The 23,716-nt window shown below is 41.7% G+C and overlaps 1 protein-coding gene across 1 annotated transcript in view; it reads left to right on the top strand.

Moving 5' to 3' along the window:
- Positions 1-23,716, top strand: part of LOC134628446 (voltage-dependent T-type calcium channel subunit alpha-1I-like) — a 190,994-nt gene that overhangs the window by 84,117 nt on the left and 83,161 nt on the right. The window contains exons 7-10 of the mRNA XM_063475124.1: positions 22-114; positions 9,196-9,535; positions 9,617-10,017; positions 22,491-22,642. Of these exons, the coding sequence (XP_063331194.1) occupies positions 22-114; positions 9,196-9,535; positions 9,617-10,017; positions 22,491-22,642 (986 nt within the window). The remainder of the gene's footprint in view (positions 1-21; positions 115-9,195; positions 9,536-9,616; positions 10,018-22,490; positions 22,643-23,716) is intronic.

Raw genomic sequence — 23,716 nt, 5'->3', positions numbered from 1 at the left:
CAAATGTCTTTCTGTTTGTAGGTGATCACTCTGGAGGGCTGGGTGGAAATCATGTACTACGTGATGGATGCTCATTCATTCTATAACTTCATCTACTTCATCCTGCTTATAATTGTAAGTAAGACATGGCTTTACTCGTATTTACAACAACAGAGTGAATGTGGACACATTAGACAATGACCAGTGCTCAGGTGCTTCAGCATTTGCTTTAAGGAAACTTGCTTAAAATGTACTTATTGAGGTTAATTGCTGATGTATTTGATTTTTGTGAGCATGATATATGACTGTGTTGAGATACCTTCCTTCTTTTTATACGACACACACACACACAGAGCTGTCAGTGACGCAGTTGAAAGCTGAGCTGAAGAATCCATCATTTTTTCTGATAAAGTTCTTTTTAATTTCAATCCTTTTGTTTCCCTCTGTGTATGTGTGCCACAGTATATTCATGCTTTTTGTGTGTGAGCATTGGTGCATGTTGGTGCAATATATTTCTTTTTAGCCTGTCTCGCGTGTGTGCGTGTGTGTGTGCGTGTGTGTGTGCGTGTGTGTGTGTGTGTGCGTGTGTGTGTGTGTGAGTATTTGAAAGTGTTATAATGCAGCACGACTGCCAGTCCCGACTACTTCCCCAACCCAGGGGCTGTCTTGTCTTTTTATTATACTTTTAATTGCCTGCCTTCAGATTCAGACAGAAGCTTTTCCTCTTTTCCAGTTTCCTCTTCGAGCCAATGCTCCTTTCATTCTTTACCTCTTAATTTATTTTAAGATTACTTTCTACATCCTTCTATCGCCTTAAATCTGTCAATCTCTTCAAGCTGCACCCTGTGTTTCTTACCTTGTCCTGTCATAGATCAGTCCATGACTTTATTCTACCACTACCCCTCTCTACTTCATCCATCTTTCCTCACTCATTCCCTTCTGGTATCACTCTTTTCTTTAACCTGCTTGCGACTACCCTTTCTTTTCCTTTTTTTAAAAAATCTCTACCACCTCCCGGCTCCCTTCTAATACTCACCTGCTGCTTTCATTCGCTCTCCTCTTTCTCACTGACGTGTATGCTGGGCAATATTCATGTATCGGTCACTCTACTCGTTCTCATTTATGTAGAAACACATACAGCCGAAAATTGCCTCACTACATCCAATTTGTGATGTAATGGTTGCCTTTTCAAAAAAATAATATATATATAACTGATGAAGAGTGGAAGGAGGATGAAAGGAAGGAAGGAAATAACCAAAGGCTGGAGTGAGGGTTAGTAGATGATGAAATGTGAGAGAAGGGGCGGTGGGTGGATGAGGGCTGGGGGTTGTTAGACAGATGGAGATGAGGTGTGGAAAGTGAGGAGAAGGACTGCGAGCAAGCTTAAGAGAGCAAGTGATGAAGGGGGGAGGAAGTGAAGGAAGGATGGGAACAGGGTGGATGGATCGGTGACAGGGAGAGCAGGACTAGGTGGACTAGAATGTCAGCATGAAATCAGAGAGAGGATTGGAGGACGGGCGAGAGGAAGCAACCACATGTTGGTGTCTCTCTTTGATCTTAGGTAAAATCCAGATAATTAGAGTGAATCCCTCAGGGCTCACGTATTGAAGGAGATCACAGTATCAGGTTTAACAGTGTGTCATATGACATGTCTGTCTGTCCCTCACCAGTGGAAATTAACATGACAAACTGCACAGCTCAGCTCAGAAATAGGAAGTTTAGTGAAAACACTACATAGAATATATAGAAAAAATACTGCAGTGAACTCTTAAGCAACATAAGCATATATGATTCATACATGCAGTCCCGTGAAAAATGACCCCCCGATTTAGTGGCGTGCAGAACCACCTTTAGCAGCAGTCATTATGAAGCAGTTGTTTTCTGTATGACTTTAGCAGTCTCTCATGTCGTCGTGGGGGATTTTGGTCCACTTTTCTGAAAACATTTCATCGTTGTGGTGTGCAAGCATTCATTTGTTCACAGCTCTCTTAAAGTCTAGACTTTGGACCACTGCAACACCTTGATTCTTTTTTTCAACCATTCTGTTGTAGATTTAAAGCTTTAGCTGTTTGGCAGATGGCCTTAAATTTGACTTTGGAATACTTTGGTGTACAAAGGAGTTCATGATGCAAAAGAAGCCCAAATCATCTACACTGATTTTGTCCATCTAAATGAAATGATTCAGTTAGTCTTGTAATTTGTTCAGAAGCAGCTTTGCAAACCTAAGCTGTGCTGTCATAAACTTTAACATTTAATATTCTAACCTACCCATATGGAAAAGAAATAGAAAAAACTTATAAAAGACTTGCATAAGATGTGGCCTACTTCATATAGTGAATCATATAAGGCTTATATGATTTACTCATGAAAGTGGCCACTTTCTCATTACTTTCATATATTGTTTTAGGAAGTATCCAAAACATACACGTTTTATTTATATAATTTTTCAAGGGATCTTATATCTGTTTTCACTCTTGTATGCGTCTCATACAAGTTTCACACAAGACAGATACAAACTTTATAAGATTTATATAGATCTTTTCCATAGACTGCAGGCTCGTAGAGTCTAAGATGTAGCTCAAATGGGTGTTTTGCATTTCGTACCTTGTGGTAAATTTGTTGGTATATCTTGAAAACATTGTGCATTATGTTAAATCACCCCTGAATAGTCCAGACTTATAAATTGCCAAAACCTCTGCTCTTATAGAGGTGGTCACACTTTCTAACCAATCAAGTTGATTGTTTAGCAGCTCCTGGCTGCAGCTTGACTCTTAATGGAAGCAGTACGAGTGTACAAAGGATGTGAAAACTTTCATTTTCACACGAGTGCATATTAGACTCTGATTTGTATCTGAGTCTAACATATTGGTTTTCTCTTAGTTGGTATTATTCTAAGCAGCATCTATTTAGAAGCAAACCTACAACTAAGGAGCTATCTTGAGTTAAATCCAGACTGTTATTTTGCAATTTGTAAATTAATTAATGTCTTAATTTTTGTATTTTTTTTTTCTTCCCCATTGGAAGTTATGCTCTTATTTTGCATGTATTCAGCACAGCTTCTGCAGCAGTTGTGAACCTCTGCTATGTGCATGTGCCATCATGACATCATATTTATTTAACAGCTTTCCAGTTTCAACTGTTGATTGTCTCTTTGGGGCCAGTATTCTTAACTGTCAGTTTTTATTAGGCTGACATGTAAAGTGTAATAATTGTCACTTTCACTTGACAGGGACTTAAAACTGTAGTATTAGTACATTAGTGCAGTAACATATTAATATTTTATAGCACGTCAACCTGCTAATGTGTCTGTGGCTTTATAACAGTCAGTTCAATTCAGTTCAGTCCAATTCACTTTCAAACAGTCGACTCAAGGTGCTTTATATTGTAAGGTAAAGGCCTATAATAATAGAGAGAAACCCCCACAATATGATGACCCCCTGTCACCCAGTGCTTGGCAACAGGGGTAAAGAAAAACTCCCTTTTAACAGGAAGAAACCTCCAGCAGAACCATGGTCAGGGAGGGGCGGCCATCTGCTGCAACCAGTTACGGGTAAGGGGAGAAAGACAGGATAAAAACACACTGTGGAAGAGAGCCAGAGATTAATAATAACAAATGATTAAATGGAAACATGGAAAGTGAAAAGAAGTGAGTGAAGAAGAAACACTCAGTGCATCATGGGAAGTCCCCAGCAGCCCAGGCCTCTTGCAGCGTAATAACGGAAGCATTAAGGGTCTCCTGATCCAGCCATAACTCTGAGGGCTGGATAATAAATGCACAAACTAGTTAATAATGTTAATAATAAGTTCTTACGCTGTTTCACATGCAGACTGTAACCCTAAACTTTCCTCACCAGTACCTGGGGAAGCTGTATGTGAGAAATGAAATAACAGTCAGGCTCAGACAAGAAAGGCTTTTTACCCTGACAGCTCCATGTGATCTTTAATTCAACTATGTAAAAATACAGCCTGAGATGCTCTAGACAATTCCCAACGAGCTAATGGGTGTTATTGCTCCTGTCTCTTTTACATTCTGTCTCGGTACAGTAGCACCCTCTTGTAACTTTAAAATCCCCATTAAAAAGAAAATTGAAAACTTGACCATCATCAAATGTTGTAACACAATCAACTTCACTGCTGGGACTGAAACTAAAATTCCTCCTTGCTTGTCCTCTTACGAATATACCAAAGCATAAATGCATCAAATATGATCTAAATGAGGATGCAAATCTCCAATAATTAAATTTTTTCAAGATGAACGTGTTCTAATTCATCATGTTGTTGACTAAGCATCTCTGCTTGATTTTGCTCCCTGCAGTTGTTGCATATGTCTTCCCCCCCATCGAGAAAAGATTTAACTGCCAGTCTCTTGTTGGCTTTGTTTCGGCATGTTTCAAGGCTTGTTTCACAAACAGGCTTAGTGGAGGAAAGGGATTTACTATTTACATGTTAAAAGTTCTGCTCACATGGCAGGCGTGTCCTCATCTCCCTGGGAAACAGATGAGGAGACTTTTCATCATTCTTTCTTTAATGCTGCATGACACCATGTGCTGAGAGATGGAATGCAGAAAGCAACAGCAATCGAGACAGAGAAAGAGAGAGGTGCCAGCAAACGAGAGAGATATAAGTTCAGGTTGCGTTTAGATGCTTTGACGATTTCACTCACGTAACATGCATGCAGATTAAGTGTGCAAAATTGAATTGAACTGAGAGCGCGAGAGAGTGAGTACAAGAGAGTGCTAGAAGGAAGCTAGATGAAAACAGCCGTGAGAGAGAGATATAGAGACCGAGTGACAGATGGAGAGACAGATGAAAAAAGTGAGCTAAAGATGGAGAGAGTTAGAGAGATGCTTTGCAGTGATTACCATCATGTAGAGCAGTTTAGACAAGAGGACTCAGTGGAATTAAAGGCTTTGCATGGAAGATAGTTTGGCCCTGTGGAATTAAGCTTTAACATCTACAAATGCCATCCTCAACCTGTTTTGTTGCAAAACTGTAAAGCGTAGTAATCCTCCTGATTTGACACTTTTTAATCTCACCTTCTGTGTTCGCTTATACCTGGTATTAACATCGAGCTCGTTTACATATATGGGCATGTGCCACAACAAGAGAGGATGTCCTGTCCTGTTACTGTATATTTTTAAGGAAAGTTCACAGAGTCATCAGCAAAATGTAGTTAAAATATTGTGTTTTTAGCAAAGGATAGGAGGAATCCACCGAACTCTAGGCTAAAAACATAGTTTGTAACACCCAGATATGCATATTGTGAGTTTAAAACAGCATACATCATTTAATACACCTCCTCTGTGTACCCCTTCTTCTAACAGATACTTTCAGTGTCTGCAATAATCTGCTTCAGTCCACGCGTGTCCTGGCGATACCTTTTGCATAAAAGAAAGCAAGAGACTGGTGGTTATATGTCATAACATATGCTCAAAAACAATAACTCCAGAGTTCAGCACTACATTTCTGAATCACAATTGGACCTGAACACCTTGCAGAAGTTGCTTTATTACACATCACAGCTTTTTTATCGTCGTGTTTGTTTTTCTGAAATCATTTGTGTGTGTTTACTGCCTGGGCACTGGAACTATCATTATGAGGTCCACAGAGATATTGATGCAGAAAACCCCTCAAAGAGCCTCAAAAAACCTTGATATAAACAAATAATAAAAAGATTAATTTGTTTCAATATGAGAAGTTTAATAATCTGTCAAATATGACGCAATGCTCTGCCATGGGCATGTATGGCAGCCATACATGCCCATGGCAGAGCATTAATAAACACAAGTGACCAGTTAGCAGATTCTGCAATTCTGCAGTGTGCAGGGTTATATCTGTGCTCAGATTCATCAAAATGCTGCAAGCCTGATCTGATGAAGCTTTACAGTACAAATGCATAATGAGCCAAAGAAAACAGCCTCAGCTAATATGGACTTCACCATTTTTGTTGGTGGTCATTTGATTGTGTTCATTTCGGGATATCACTAAAAAAGAGTCTTTTTAGCACTGGCTTGATCTCGGCTAACACTGTCTCTTTATTCACAGTACTACGAAGAAACTACGTCTGAATATCGTTACTATTTAATCATTAGATTTGTCTGTCTGCACATTGGTACTCGGTGTGAAGTGTGTGCTGGAACAATTGCAAACTGCACCATTAGAAAACTGTAATGTACCAAAAGTCCATTTTGCTGTGGCTACCATTTGGACTGAAAAAAGCACAAAACCAAATAGTAAATGTGATGCACTCCCAAAATAATGCCCTAAAAAAGGTTTGCAAGCCTTTCACATGGTCTTGTTTTTTGTAGAAAACATAGATTTTTGCAGCTTTCTTGTTTAGAAGGCAACGTAATTATTTCTTTCACTATTCTTCAAACACTAGTTGCCTCTCACACCTAGCCGCTCTGCTGCAAACTCTAAAAGTGCACACACCGAGACACACAGACTAATCTAATTGTATTTCAGCCATTCCAGCTGAGTGTGAGCATAAATATTTGATGGGATCAGCGAGGGTGCTGAGCGGGTGCTGGGACCCACTGCCTCCCTTTTAGTACGCGAGTCCAGTGAACTGGCATGAACCAGTCTGACCACAAATCTCTGCTTTGAATCAATGAAAAGGCAGTCTCACACACTAAAACGGACACACACATACATTCTGCTTTTTCCGTAGTCTTTGTCGCAGTGGTTTAGTGAGGTTATGGGGCTTACAATCACTATTGATCACAGCCTGCAGAGCACCAGGCTTCATTTCCCTCCCCACCTTCTTGCTTTCCTCCTGTTTTCTTTCCGCTTAGCGTTTCTTGGTGACCTTGACCTATTTTGTCATCTCTTTTTTTCCCTTTTTTTCTTCTAAATCTGTTTTACCAGTTGTGTCTCATGGAAAATGAGCCTAAAACATCTAAATAAAAGCTTCAACAGTGGCTGAATGATATCAGTGGTTAAGCAAGAAAACACAACCTTAAGTTTTAGTTAAAGGAGTGACGGTGAAAGAAACCTCTTTTTTCCCTCTTCTGACCTTTCTGCTCTCAGTTTTTCATGTATCACACCAGATACGTGTTTCATTATTAATCATGCATTACAATGTTCAACGCCAGGTTTCAGTTGCGGGTAGACACCTTGTCCTAACAGTCCCAATACGCCCACAAGCTTTTTATATGTTGTGCTGTAGCTGTATGGAGGTAAGTTTAGTAGTTAGCCTGGTAGTTAGCAGACTGCTGAAAGCACAGACATCTTAAGAGATTCCAAGTCAAGGTTAAACTAAGCTGAATATTCTGTTACCAGTTTTCTCCATAAACACCAGACTCTGCCTATTGTAAGTTCAGAAGAGTTTAGCTACCACAATACACCTTATCAGACTTCATGAACTTCTCAACTTACTTTTTTATGAATGCAGACTTCTACCATTAAGAATCAGACATTTTAGCAAATGCACCACAAAAACTGATGATCCATCCAGGACGAGGTATGTGACGGTGTCTAAATAAGTTCCTCTGCTTTGCATCTCTGTGATAATGTGTCTGCCTTTAGAACAAAGTCTTAGTAACAAGATTTTTCATACCTATGTTCTGTCCTTGCATACTGTTCGGGTCATATCTGACATATTTTGACATACAACAGCAGTAAAAAATCTCTAAATGTTAAATATATATTCTTTGACGAATTTGACACATAAAAGTAAAAGAGATGCACTGGGGGAAAATGACACTGTAAGTTAATGCTAATGAAGAACGCACATGTTCAGTTGGGTTTGAACATGTTAGTGAAGAAGATGACCTAATCTGAAGAGGGAGATGATTCCAGAATAAACTGTGTGGTCACAATTGCTCCAAAATATGGATGAATAAATGTGTAAAATTATTATATTACAGAAAACCCAAATTACAGAAAAAGTCTCTAAGAGCCTTTGCCGGGCAGATTCTGGCCCCCGGGCTGCATGTTTGACACCCCTGTGCTTGAGGGTAACTCGTCACAGGCCGGAGAGCTACACCTGGAATGACAAGAAGCTGTTTAAAAATATACTAAAAGCTAACTGAGATTAAAATAGATCACAACAGGGGTTGGGTGGAGCTGGTCCCACATATGTAAGTTGTCCTAGCAATGCTCTATAAGTGCAGAAACTAGTTTTCAACAAGCAGTTTTTTATTGCCATGTGTTGTAATTGTGTTTTGTATTAGTGTTAAATGATGTTGAACTGATACTGATAATTATAGATGGTAGTTTTGCGGATTTTTTTGTGATAGAGCAGTGATGATGGTGTTTAATAGTTGTAATAATTACATGTTTATATGAATAAAGTATCAGCATTACCAGAATGTTGTTGTCATTTTCACTTTCAAAATATATATTTTCATGCCTTAAGGTAAAAAAAGATAAGATACTGTGTAATCGTAGTTTTTGTTCTCAACAAATGAGTGTTGTAAAACCTAAAAATAGATAGATAGATAGATAGATAGATAGATAGATAGATAGATAGATAGATAGATAGATAGATAGATAGAGAATTCTTGAACATTATGAAATATGAAAATTGTGTGAGGATTAAATAATGCTTGTCTCATGTGATCACAGGTTTTTCTAAAAGAAAATTGCTAATTATTGCAGCTACAACAGCATCAAGCCACCTAATATGTTAGCTCTCCTCTCTTAGTCATTGCTTGTAGGTTTTTACACTTGCGAGGTTTGCTGGTTGTAATACTAAAATGCTGAAAAAAAGAAGTATTTTCAGCATGGCACTGAATGGAGCAGATTTGTTTGTGAACATATTGTATAATGTGTTATGTCTGGAGTTGTCCAGCCAAGTGGACTAACAAGCTAGAGGTAAGAACTGCACTGCTCTGGCATAAGGCCATCATGCTGAGAGTTTTGTATTCAGCGTTATTAGCTGGCAGAAGCTGTCGACTAACAGACCAAATTAGGGGTCTCCAGTTTCATGCTGGAGCTTCCAACTGTTGCAGATCATTATATTTAAGAATGATTTATTACCTTTTTATTGGATGGGAGTGTTTTAGGATTACTAATAGGCCTTTAAAAACTGTTCTTTAATTACAGACAAACAGACAAAAGCCCTGTGAAAATAATTACATCTCATTAGTTTGGATTCTCACAAGTAAACACTTTTTCAGCACTGGTCAGCGTGGGGAAGAGCGCGTGGCAGTCAGGCAACACGCAGCTTTAAATTTTGTTTATGTAATGTGCGCATGCCTGTCATCCTCCCAGGTCGGTTCCTTCTTCATGATCAACCTGTGCCTCGTGGTCATTGCCACCCAGTTCTCAGAGACCAAGCAGCGGGAGCATCAGCTGATGCAGGAGCAGCGAGCTCAGTGTTCATCCTCCTCCACCCTGGCCAGTGAACCTGGGGACTGCTACGAAGAGCTCTTCCAGCTGGTCTGCCATTTCCTCCGGAAGGCGAGGAGGCAAACTGTTGCCCTTTTTAACACCCTCCGGGGGAAACCTCGTGGCTTTCATGGTGTTGGAAGAGGAAGAGGAGGCGGGGAAGGAAGGGAGAGGAAGGCCAATGGACGTGAAGGACGTGACAGAAGAGCGGGGTTAAGACATGGTATGTAACTGTAAGAAAGTAGTATTTATCTATTTGATTTATATGATCACCCTTTAATCTCTCCATCTTGCATTTTGTAAGGCCCTCCATGTCCCCATCACAACAAACTAGGCCATGCTTCGTCCGCTGAGCCTGTGGCCCTCACTGCTGCCTCTGCCACAGACGGCTGCCCTCAGTGCGCGGCAGCGCTGACGCTCTCTGACGGGGTGGGACCAGTTCGAAATGCAGCGAGTGACGAAACAGAAAATGGAACTGTGGAGGAATCAGACAAGGATGGCGTACAGTCCGGTACTAAAGGGATGGACAAACAAGACCATGAAGGTGCAGAGTCCTGTTGTAGTCCGAAGAAGGGATGCAAGGAGCTGTGGTACGAGATCAGGATGAAACTGTGGGGCATCGTGGAGAGCAAGTACTTTAACCGAGGCATCATGATCGCCATTTTGATCAACACCATCAGCATGGGCATTGAGCACCACGAGCAGGTACGGCTTTTTGCATTTTCATTGTTTAATTAAATATTTAAATATCTTAATTTTCTCTCTCTGTCTTTCATATATTTGAGGGTTATGCACTAGTGTGCAAAAGTTTTCAGACAGTACTCATTTCTTCATGTTTCTTTATACTTTGTTCCCATTTCTTTATTATTAGATTCAGCTAAAGATAACACAGTTTTACAGGCATGAAGCATAACTTTTGCACCAACAGCGTGATTTCCAAACAGTTATTAGTTGCAAACTTGACATATCTCAGCACAGTGTGTCCTTTTGAAGAATTCAGGAAAGTGGACATGGAGACGACAAAAGTTGACAGGACTACAAAACTATCTACAGCAGATGAACAGTATCTGAAAGTCACGCCCTTAAGAAATAGGGAAAAAAAATTCAGCACTGACACAGGACCTGAGAGATGCAACTGGCCCTTCAGGTGGTCCATCTATTGTTCGCTGATGCCTCATCATAAATGGTCTCAGGTGGAAAGGTGACAAGGAGCCATTTTTAAGGAATGGAAACAGGAAGAAAAGATCGAAGTGTGTTGTGTGTCTGTATAGGTTTTCAGTCATCCAGGTAATGGTGGTCTTTATGTTTGCATGAGCTAAAGTCTTTAAAAAAAGGCGTGGGTGATTACCTTCACCCTGTGTGACTCACATGATCAGCAGTGGGTCAACAATCCTCAGGACACTTTCCAAATGAGACAGTCCGCACTAGGGGTTAAATACCGCTCTTGAAGGTTCTGATAAAGTTTCATAGATGAGAGCTGAAGCGTTATTGCAAATATAAAAAAGTCAAGATACCTTCTTTGTCAAGCCTTTAACACTGAGGTATGACAAATTACACAAGAGCAATGGGTCTTATGGAGTGATGAATCTATGTTTGATTCAAATTGTCATCAGCATTGTTCACATCAGTGGGTCAAGAGAGACGTACAACATGGTGCACATACTTCCCATTTTCCTATTAAAATGTAAAGATATAATGGGTGACTCAAGACTTTTGCACAGTACTGTATATAGATTTTTTTGTTGTCTATCAGCACGGACACTTCACTACTGTCAGCAAGCAATTCAACAATAATAGCTTTACAATAATTTATAACTTGGACAACTTTTGATGACTTCTAGAATTGCACAACAAAGTAATTTGTTAACATTTAAACAGTTGTGTACGCATCATTTGAGACTTTACAGCAAACTATTGAGATGTTAGATGCATGCACTGCAGATTTTCTCTGTAATATTTGTTATAGAAAGTGAAGACAGCCATGTTGGCTCCTTTGTAGATTACAAAGTCACTTCTACCTCTTTCCTGTCATTGCCCTGCATGTCCACATTCCTGCAGTGTAAAGCTCTTCCCCCGTTTGTACAGGTGTTGGCTTAATTTTATCTTTATAGTGTGCTCCCCCAGTTTATGCAACAGATTGCATCTAGGATCGTGAGATCATATTTTACGAGCGTGAACTTTCGTTTGGATCGCACTGATTAAACTCTCTCCAAGCAATGAAAATAAGGCACTTCCTGTTCTTTTTTGACTTTCACTGATTTTTCTTCTTTTCTTCTTCTTTCCTCTCTTTTTCTGATGCTCGGCTTTGTGAACTCTTTTTTTTCCCCTATCAATATTTCTTGCTTTTGCTATACCATCGCCCACTCACGCCTGCCACCGCCGCAGTGGTGGGTCGTCTCTCATCTCAGGCGCTGCTAAAAATAGAGGCAGAACGAGAGAGGCAGAGAGAGAGAGAGAGTCTTTGCTGCTTTAATGGTGAGGAAATAGTGAGCTGAAATGTCTGTGGTTCCACTGCCTGTTTAGCAAACTGAAGTCATGCCTCCCTCTGTTTGAACAGTGAGTATCAGAGGCTTGATCTGCCTCATCACTGTGATTTTCCACCTGTAGAGAAGGGAGGTGCTTACACCTGTCCAAGGTTTTGTTGTTGTTCGGGGTGGTTTTTCCTTCTTTTTTTTTTAATATCCGACAGCCACTACGGCAGGAGACCAGACGTTATTCGGACAGTGTAATGGACAATGTCCAAATGTCATCCTTTGATACTATCAGTTCTGTAAATATGTGTTGTATAGGCTGTTTATAAATTCTATCAGAACATTCTAGAAATTCACAGACAGTTACTGAGAGTGGAGAGGGAGAAAAAATGAGAATTAAGAACTAACAAAAGGGTATATTTCTAATAAAAAGGCTAAACAGGGGACCATAAATGGGGTGGTTGCTACCTTATAGACCATGTGAGAAGATGTGTTTGCCAGGATGACATCTTCATTCAGGCAGACGGATTGATGAATTTTTGATTTTTCATTTCCATTGTATTTATATAGCCCTTCAAATCACAACAGTCAGCTCAAGGCCGTTTATATTGTAGAGTAAAGACCCAACTGTCAGATCACCCCCTATGAGCAAGCACGTGGAGACAGTAGGAAGGAAAAACTCTCTTCTAACAGGAAGAAACCTCCAGCAAAACCAGGCTCAGGTAGGGGCAGGCATTTGCCATGACCGGTTGGGGGTGAGGAAAGGGAAACAGAAGGTTGGATCTTTGTCCAAAGTTGACATACAATCTATTTTAGTGCCAGTCCTCCATCAACTCGTGGCATGTTGCGCTCTTTGTCTCTTGCACCACCTTTAAATCTCCTCATCTTTAGTTCTTTTGCCCTCAGATAGCAATGTCTAATACCCGTGCTCAGCGAGGAACAGAATTTTCAGCTGTTTTGGCCAGCTGTCATCACAGAGGTTTGTGCTGTGGAAAGCCTCTTAACAGAGCAGATTTGAATCTTTTTGCTGGCAGCTTTTCTTGACAAACAGTATCATCCTTAGTATGTGGTCTTGAGGACCTGGTAGTAAAACTGACAGGTTGTGCCTCTCGCTTCTAATCACTGTTAGTTCATGTGGACACCCTGTTCCTTTCATGATGGCCAGGATCCTGTCATCTTCCAGCTCCAAATTCAACTTAATCACCTTCCTCTTCTTAGCGAGTCACTGCCCAGATTTGGCACTTGCAGATGGTTCAGCCCATTTACTCTCTTTCTTGTGGGCCAGGACTTGGGATGGAAGATGCCAGAGAAGGAAGCAGTGAGATAACCTCTGTGGCCCATCTCAGCTGAAACTCTGCATTATTTGTGCCCTTTGTGCAGTAGGACGGGTAGGCTAACTTCACGTTGGGACACTCCACTGGAATAGAGTGGTGAATCGGGCATCCATTCCAGAAAGTGTTTGTTTGAAAGTGCCGAGCTCACTTCCTTGTTTTGCGTCATTGTGGGTAGAAAACCTGCAGCTTTTCTTGTGTGTGACTGTTTTGGACTGACAGAGAATTTAACTGAGGAAGTGATAAAAACACTCAGAGTGGATTCCTTGCCTTTAGTTTTGTGAATGAACTCAAGCAACGCCATTGAACTGAGATCATGGACTAATTGTGCACTGAATTTACTAGTTGATGGTATTTTATATTGTTTTTGTGTTTGGGTGTTTTGAATATTTTTCTGTGTGTGTGTATTATAAATTGCATTGGGTTTGTTTTCAATCAGTGTCCAGGGTGTTGGGTCTTAAATGTGCAAACATTCTTTGTGTAGTTTGCATTTAAACTGAATCAGTCTTATATGTCAGGGAAACCTGGCCGCCACCCCAGAAGAAGACGTCCTTGTTGAGCGTCCTTGGCTAAGCAAACCATCACAATACCACTGCCAAATCTTTTGCCCACCAGTGTACACACCCAATAATGTCAGTCCATCTACTTTTTTAGCCAATTTATATCCCCTGCTGGGCTTGATGAACTGCTCAAGCGAGATAACATATCAGAGAATAATAACTGCCATTTGAGAATTAATGATGCAGGAGGGGGGTGCATAGCACTGCTATATGATTGTCAGTTATTGAAATTGTTACTAATTATTTAAGGTTGCAGGACCAAGACAACACAAGGTCCTGGATCAATGATAGGCCACATATGTCAATCTGAAAAACTTACACTTCTGACCAACTTGATAACTAGAAGAGCTTATTGTAGCCAGTAATGTTATATTTAGCTCCAGCCTGGTAAACAAGAATAATACTGTGTAACAATACTCTATTATAGATAATAAGTTACTTTGTCCATGTCAATCCTTGCAGATTTCACTCAAATTTATGTTTTTTCAGCAAACCTGAAATTTATACATCAGAACTGAATCCTGTTTACACATGGGCTAAATGCAATTCCACAATTGATGATTTATCAAGTCAGACTGCTGCAGGGTCTTCGCCGACATCTGTCTGTAGCAGATGTGGGTGAGGTCAAGCTTGCAAAGAAGGGCATGCATGCCGGTATCCTTAGTAAAGGGAATTAGTAATGAAACCCTCCATGAGATGCAGAAAAGATAAATAAATTAAAAAACACACACCAAAAAAGCATATTTAATAAATTTAATAAATCATGTTTTCAGGGACCTTGTGTCTTATTAAGAAGAGACGAGCTCCTTCTGGCTCCCCTGTAGTTCACACCCTGCTGAAATGGCATTCCTGATCCCTGAGAATGCAACCACTGCTACTCCGGCATCATCACATTGGATCCTTTCTGTTTGCCTTTAATTCTAACATTCGGGCAAAGACAGACAATCATAGAGCAGCGCTGTTTGATCTCTATCCGTAAACTTCTTAATTATTAAATAAAGTCATTACCAAGAGAAAACACATGTTGTTATCTCAAGATAACGGGACAAATGAAAGATCATTGTGGCCATGGATGTTTTTAGCTTCTCTACTTTAGCTCATAAAAGTGGGCCTGAGAATAGATGTGGTCTTAATAATACAGTAAATAATAATACAGAGCATTTGGAAAATGTTCACAGAGTTTCAGTTGTTCTACATTTTTCCATGTTACAACCAATGTTCCCTCTAATTTTTCATGTGTCTGAGCAAACACACAAACTCCCTGATCGATCCCTTGGACCACTGTGAGCAACAGCAGACGTGTGCACTGTGGTCACGCCAGCATTGCATGCATCCAAATTACATGGTTTATTAAAAGAATCAAATTGCAGCATTTACATGTCTGTTAGAATACTTTCAATGAAGTGCTTTAGCCCACTTACAATGAAAATTACAAAAATCTTGTTCATGACCTGTGTAGTATGTTAACGCTATTGAAAGTCTAAATATTTCATTTTAATTAAGGCAAAACATGAACTGCCAACCAAACCAAGCCAGCTATAAACTCCAATTTTGAAAGCACACTCCACATTTTTACTTCAAAGCTCTGACTTGTATTATGAGTGTGAGCCAGAGTGTGAAGCTCCTGGTGTGCACTGCGTGAGAGGGTCCTACTGTGGTCTGGGAGAGAGTCCTGTAAAGGTCCTCCTTCTGGTGCAAGGGTGCTCTGGAAGAACTGAGACATGTACACCTTTTAGAGATAAAATTTTGTCATGATAAAATTAAAACTTTCCCATTTTGCACAAGGACATGTGTGCTGTAGCAAAAGCATGTGGTACTGTGAAAATTCCATTAACTCTCTAAAATATTTAATTACACAGTAACATTTCTGCTACTCATAGTAATAGCATTTAATGATTATTGACCATTATAGATGAAAATTCTTAATAAATTACACTAGAATAAGCACAAAACTGATTAAGAACTTAAATTTCACCTATGTTTCCGTCTGTCCGTCTCACTTCTCCAATGGTTGTACATGTTGTCATTAGCGTGTCTTCACTCCTCATCAGCCACACTGTTTTGCTAGCTAAAACACCAGCCGACACTGCTAGGTGACTTCTGGCATGGTAAGTGGTATGTCATCCAGATGTGGGCCAGGCCTGGCGTAGATGGCACTGTTTATGTGATGGCATGCCACCTCTGGCTCGATTGTGGTTTGGTTTATGTGGCCCAGGCTCATAGAAAACAGGTCTGGCCCGGATCCGGCATCAAGCTGGCACTTCTGACTGACTGGTGTCATGGCAGGGTGTATGTCAACCAGATGTGGGCCAGGTCTGGCAGTGATGGCAATATTTATGTTCTTATTTTCCTATTCTAGTTAGAAGACCCAAATCCCATGTTGCAGTACTATACTGCTATGGTAGCCAACGGTTCAAACACAGGTTTGACAGGTTTGTGAGTGTACACTTTATCCCAAACCTAGTGAGTTTACTCATATTTGTTACTGGGTGGCTGTAGCTCAGGAGGTAGAGCAGGTCACCTACTGATCGGAAGGTTAGTGGTTCGATCCCTGACTCCTACATGTCAAGAGTGTGAATGCGCATGAATGTAGTTAGGAAGCACTCTTTAGAGAAGGTGTGTGAATGTTGTATAGAGTATATGGTAATCTGGGAGGGTAGAAAAGTGCTATATAAGAATCAATCTATTCACTGTCTGAACAGAGTTTTGTCATGTTACTTTTGCACTATTATGCTCCGGCACATGTTGTTATTACATGGCTTGATTAAGGTACACATTAGGTTGACACCTGGGGCCAGAGCTGAAACTGTTCTGGGCCAGCGCAGGGCCAGCAGTGTGTCTGCAACTGGTCTTGTGCTGGCCCATGTGTGGATTGCCTCTGGCAAACCAGATCTGGGCCACCAAACGGCCGTCATTCTTTGCAGTATGTGGGCCATGTGTGAGCACATTGTGTGGGCCAGTTCTGGGCAATACCAATGTTGCTATGTGGAAATGTGCTGTTTACTGGGGAGTGACTTCTGGCCACTGTACCATACAGAATTTAAGATTATTGTCCAGTTGGATATCTTGAGATCAAGTCACTGGATGGTGAACTCTAGTAAAAGTCTGAGGGCTTCCAAATTTCTCCTATTCACAGATGATGGAGACCGCTGTGCTCGTTGATTCATATCATTGATTCTCAGATCTCTGAAGTTCAGTCATTCTCAGTTAAGATCTCAGATCAGAGTACTTCTTCAGGTGTTATTCTGGGTTCTTTTGTGACTGTTCATGTGCTCTTGTTCTTCACTGTTCCATATTTTCTCTATTTGTGGACAATGGCGCTCAATGTGGTTCGCAGGACTGCCAAAGTCTTAACTAAGAAATCAGCAAGGGGGAAGAACTGTATATGACATAAGATAAACATGAATAAATAAAGTCAAATAAGCATAAGACTAAAAAAAATAGCAAAAAACTGATTGTCCAACACATTTATTGCATGTTATTTATGCAGAATTGACCAGCTCATTTCAACAAGAAGAACCCACTAAGAGCTGGACAAATTAGATTAGGATGGCACACACACAGACCTAAAGACGATGATAGTCAGCAGCACCATCTGACAAAGCTAATTGCGTATAAGCATCCAATTTATGTGTGTCTCTCTTTTTAAGCCCAAATCAGAAAGAAGTTCAATGGGCCGCAAGAATTTGTGATGCACTGAGTTATTGCATGACCTCATTTAGTTGAAGATTCAAGGTCAAGTTTGATTTCCTCCAACAATGTGCCAAGGACAAGTGCTTTGGCATTCTTCTTTCTTTCAAATAAATTGGCTCAAATGGTGAAAATTTCCTTTCTTTTCACCCTGTTGCACCTCTTTGCTGCATTATTCGCTGAAAAAGTTACTACTATGAACCTTGGTTTAACTGCAGTGTATGATTGATTTGAACACCTTTCCTTGACAAATTTAGATTTGACTGTGTGATTGCAGGTATTTTTAGAGCCCAAACTACAAGTTCACAAGTGAATTCTGCTTACTTTTCTAAATCAACCTGGAAGTCTCAGTATGATAGAAAATCCCTGCTTTTCTAATTTGATTCCATGTATCAGCTAACCAAAAAACTCAAGTCTTTAGATCTGTTCCCAGGTCTGCAGTAATGAGACAGCAGTAATGGATCTCCAGGGACTGCCAGCACTGTTTGGCTGGTCTGGACACTGATGGGCATACATCATTAGCCCATGTTTTCACACTGCAAACAGTCATTAGGCGTGACAAACACACACAGTATATAGGGGTAACAAAAAGCTGCACACATGCGCACAGACATGTAAATATGATAAACACAGTGCTCATTGATTCTGGGATGTTGAAATGTCATTGCTGAAGTTGCAGAGGAGCTCTGTGGAATAGAGATGTGCTGGAAATCACGAGTGTGCCAAATTTAGTGCTTTGCATGTGTGTCTGTGTGTATATATATGGCTGTTGTTATCGTATTGAGCAAATCTATGCAAAAAGCCAGAAAGAGAGAGATGTGTTCAAATGAAACAGAACAACATTAGACAACAAGCATATATATATATATATATATATATATATGTATATATATATATATATATATATATATATATATATGCAAGAAGGCATCGGTGGGCAAGAGATGAAAACAGGGCGTTGTTGGAATGCTACTACGCAAGTAACCCTGGCGGAAGGGGTTACATGAATAGGATGAGGGACCTATGGATTCTTCGATACCCAACATCCACAATGACGGCAAAACAACTAGTAGCTCAGTGTTCCAACATTCGAAAGAAGGGACTGCTCTCACAGCTAGAGATTGACGAGGTACAACATAAATGCTACGGCAAGGAGGAGTCAGGACGCCAGGTCAGGGGGGAGATATCATCACCCCCACCCGAGATTGGGTACATAGCCCCAAGTGCGATAGGAGAAGGATCGTTGAGTGCGAGAGGAACTGACCTGAAAGATAGGATCATGGCCAAGCTTGAAACCTGGATCCCCCGTAGCCGGTTACCAAGATTATGTGAAGTACCCTCAGAAGGTCTGCTAGATGATGTTAATGCAGCACTACGGACGATACCTACAACCACGATTACCGACACTAACAAGCTGATCTACACTACGGCAGCAGTGATCAGTGAGATGCTTGGCTACAAGTTGAACAGCCACAAGGGGCAGTACCCTCCATGGAGAAGGAGGCTAGAGGGCAAGATCAAAGTAGCACGGAGGGAGGTTAGCCAACTAATGGAGTTGCAGAAAGGTGCGACAAAGAAGGTGCATAAGCTGTCCATACCTGAGGCCTTGGAAACTGCCAAGCAACGACTCACAGCCTTGGCCAGCCACTTGAGGAGGTACACCAGAGAGATAGAAGGCAGGAGAATAAACCAGCTGTTCTCCACAGAACCAGCAAAGGTGTACTCTCAGTGGCAAGGGAACAATAAGAGAACAGCACCACCAAGGCTGGAGACGGAGCAATACTGGAAGAGCATATGGGAGAAGGACGCAACCCATAACGGCAATGCTCAGTGGCTAGTGGATCTGAGGGCAGACCATAGCGACCTCCCTGAACAGGGTCCAGTAACCATCACAGTGGCAGATATCCAAGAAAGGGTCTCCAGTATGAAGAGTTGGACAGCACCAGGGCCCGACATGGTTCACGCCTACTGGCTGAAGAAGCTGACTGCACTCCACGAGCGTCTGGCAGCACAAATGAACCAGCTGCTAGTTAACGAGAGACACCCGGAATGGCTAACCGAAGGTCGGACGGTCCTGATCCCCAAGGACCCCAAGAAGGGACCGGTCCCATCCAACTACCGACCAATAACCTGCCTCAGTACTACATGGAAGCTCCTGTCAGGCATCATATCGGCTAAGATGAACAGGCACATGGGTCAATACATGAGCGGGGCACAGAAAGGGATTGGCAAGAATACCAGAGGCGCAAAACACCAGCTACTGGTAGACAGAACAGTCAGCCGAGACTGCAAGACCAGACTGACCAACCTGTGCACTGCCTGGATTGATTACAAGACGGCCTATGACTCAATGCCCCACAGCTGGATACTGGAATGCCTAGAATTGTACAAGATCAACAGGACCCTAAGAGCCTTCATCAGGAACTCAATGGGGATGTGGCGTACAACACTAGAGGCCAACTCCAAGCCCATAGCACAAGTCACCATCAAGTGCGGGATCTACCAAGGAGATGCTCTGTCCCCACTGCTGTTCTGCATAGGCCTGAACCCCCTCAGTGAGATCATTAACAAGACTGGCTACGGATACCGACTACGGAACAGAGCGGTTGTCAGCCACCTCCTGTACATGGATGACATCAAGCTGTATGCCAAGAGTGAACGAGACATCGATTCACTGATCCACACTACCAGGCTATACAGCAATGACATTGGGATGTCATTCGGGCTGGAGAAGTGTAGTCGGATGGTAACAAAGAGAGGGAAGGTAGTCAGAACTGAGGGGATCGAACTACCAGAAGGCAACATTGCAGACATAGAGGACAGTTACAAGTACCTGGGGATCCCGCAGGCGAATGGGAACCATGAAGAGGCCGCTAGGAAAGCTGCAACCACCAAGTACCTGCAGAGGGTCAAGCAAGTCCTGAGGAGTCAGCTGAACGGTAAGAACAAGATCCGGGCTATCAACACCTACGCCCTGCCCGTGATCAGGTACCCTGCTGGGGTAATAGGCTGGCCAAAGGAGGAGATAGAAGCCACTGACATAAAGACAAGAAAGCTCCTTACCATGCATGGAGGGTTTCACCCCAAGTCCAGCACCCTGAGGCTGCACGCTAAGCGGAAGGAAGGGGGCCGAGGACTGGTGAGTGTCAGCACCACAGTCCAGGATGAGACAACGAACATCCAAGAATACATTGGGAAGATGGCCCCAACTGACCGAGTGCTCAGTGAATACGTCAGGCAGCAGAAACCCAAGAAAGAGGAGGGAGACGAGGAACCATCATGGAAGGACAGGCCCCTACACGGTATGTACCACCGGCAGATAGAGGAGGTGGCTGATATCCAGAAATCCTACCAGTGGCTGGACAAAGCTGGACTGAAAGACAGCACAGAGGCACTAATCATGGCAGCACAAGAACAAGCTCTGAGTACAAGATCCATAGAGGCTGGGGTCTATCACACCAGGCAAGACCCCAGGTGCAGGCTGTGCAAAGATGCCCCAGAGACAATCCAGCACATAACAGCAGGGTGCAAGATGCTAGCAGGCAAGGCATACATGGAACGCCATAACCAAGTGGCCGGCATAGTGTACAGGAACATCTGTGCCGAGTATAACCTGGAAGTCCCGAGGTCAAAATGGGAGATGCCCCCAAGGGTGATGGAGAATGACCGAGCTAAGATCCTGTGGGACTTCCAGATACAGACGGACAAAATGGTGGTGGCTAACCAACCGGACATAGTGGTGGTAGACAAACAGGAGAAGACGGCCGTAGTGATCGATGTAGCGGTTCCGAATGACAGCAATATCAGGAAGAAGGAACACGAGAAGCTGGAGAAATATCAAGGGCTCAGAGAAGAGCTCGAGAGGATGTGGAGGGTGAAGGTAACGGTGGTCCCCATGGTAATCGGAGCACTAGGTGCGGTGACTCCCAAGCTAGGCGAGTGGCTCCAGCAGATCCCGGGAACAACATCGGAGATCTCTGTCCAGAAGAGCGCAGTCCTGGGAACAGCTAAGATACTGCGCAGGACCCTCAAGCTCCCAGGCCTCTGGTAGAGGACCCGAGCTTGAAGGATAAACCGCCCGCAGGGGCGAGATGGGTGTTTATATATATATATATTGCAAAGGCATATGGAGGAATGAAAATGAAATAAATAAAACAACAAAAAAGAAATAACCAAATGATTGTGCTAGAGTGTTAACAAGTTGACTTGTTATGATTAAATATGGCTAGTGCAATTACTATGATGGTAAACTGACAACTGAAGACCAAAAAGATACTATATATGAAATCGTAGCTCTTAAAGACATTTTTTGGATATAAATGTGGTCTTTCAACAGTCTTCAGGGTGGACTGAGTAAATTTTGTTTCTATAATTAATATCTGCAAAATGTATTGATGAGCTTTATAATTGGTTTAACTGTTGCCTGCTGCTGTTTGGGATCGGTGCAGACATCAGATTACAGACTATTTCAACATGCCGACTATATTTTACTGATTGTCAAACAAACTGAGACCTCCTGAAGAAAAATCTTTATTATCTTTAAACCTTTTCTAATCAAGCATAATCACACTTTCTTTTTAGCCAGTAACTAGAGGCTTGACTGTTTTGAATGTCTCTGCCTATCGTCCTTATACACAGGGGTGCACATACGTGGTCCGCAGGTGCGCATTTGCTGTCAAAATAAAAGAAACGCACCAGATAAGAAGTTGCAACGCGCATTTGCGTACATAAGATTTTCTGGAGGAGGACAGACATTTGTTTAGAACTCTTAAAGAAGTCGAAGAAGCAAGCTCCTTTAAGCAATTACTTTGGTGTTCCTCCACCTCCAAAGAAATGTCAGAAGGAGTGCGAACCGCAAAAGAAGCGCGTATTCTCGGAAAAGTGGTTGCAGGAGGTGAGCTGGCTTCAAACAAATGATGAACGCGCAGAGATGTGGTGCAGAATATGCCGTGAAAATCCCACTCTAGCGGACAAAAACAGGGCCTTTTATATGTACTTCTTATCTGGTGCGCGTCTTTTATTTTGACAGCGAATGCGCACCTGCAGACCGCTTATGTGCACCCCTGCTTATATACCTCTCTTTCATTTCTAATTTCTCTTACTTTTATTTGTCTCTATGCTATCAGCCAGAGGAGCTCACCAATGTTCTGGAGATCTGCAACATCGTCTTTACAAGCATGTTCTCCTTGGAGATGATCCTCAAGCTCACAGCTTTTGGCTCTTTCAACTACCTGAGAAACCCTTACAACGTCTTTGATGGAATCATTGTCATCATAAGGTACTAAAACACTGATTGCAGTTGTTATGTTCAGCTTTTAAAGGTTACCCTTGTGCATGGACAGCCATAGATATGTCAGAGCTAAATCACACAAAGTTAAAGGTAATTTTAGAGTTTGAATGTCCTCAATAGCACAAGAAGAGGGAAGTAGGCTTTGGGGAGTAAAAAAAAACAGTTTCTAATATAGTGACTGATGTAATTTAGATATCGGCTTTTTTTTTTCATTTGCCAGACTATTCTGGAAAGAGAGCCTGCAGTTTAATTATTCATACTTTGTCAAATTGTCATGTGCATTCTATCTTGTTCAAATGTACCACCTGTATGGATTTAGATGCCAAAGCGTCAGAAAGCAGCAAACAGATTTTGTCTTTTGTTTTGTGTGCCTGGAAGCTTCAGGTGAGTGGCAATGCCTTTGATCTGCTGGCGTTTTTTTCCCCCAATTCATCTGGTTAGGCGCCTTTGTGTGTGATCCCCATTATAACCCCGAGATCAAATACACATCAAAGCAACTAAAACTGAACAAGATCAAATGTGCAACCCATCACAGAAGATACACGGTGATTGAACATATCTACATCTGTCTTCTTATCTCTTGCCCCGCTACCCATTTCCATCTCTTTTTCTATCTGAACGTCCTCAGCTATTTATACTGAGCTGCTATGCAAGGGTCCCTATTCGGTCTTTGTCAATTCAAAGCCAACGCTATTTTGATGTGCTGAGTGAGGCCTTTGAAAGCTACCAACCCGAGGAGACGTGTTTCTTTAAAGGCATATTTTTCATGAGAGAACGTCTCTCTGTTCATGTTAAATATCCGTCAGAATGAGAAAGAAAATAGAAAGCAAAACTTCAGCCATCACGTTTTGTGAACTCATGTACAAATAAAAGCATTTAGAGCTTCACTTGCAATCTCAAGAACCCTGGTAACCTTCTAGTGGACAAATTAATTACTTGAAGATTAAAAAAGTGACCACAAATTTAACACGGATCAGTTACTACACTTACTTGAGTTGATGGGAAAAGAAATGAGAAATTAGAATCAGTACTGATTCCCTTAAAGGTTAGGGACTTGAAGGT

Source organism: Pelmatolapia mariae, linkage group LG6 (assembly GCF_036321145.2).
Source record: "Pelmatolapia mariae isolate MD_Pm_ZW linkage group LG6, Pm_UMD_F_2, whole genome shotgun sequence".
NCBI classification, from domain to species: domain Eukaryota; kingdom Metazoa; phylum Chordata; class Actinopteri; order Cichliformes; family Cichlidae; genus Pelmatolapia; species Pelmatolapia mariae.
The sequence above is the reverse complement of the archived record's forward strand: the minus strand, read 5'-3'. Positions and strand labels throughout refer to the sequence as shown.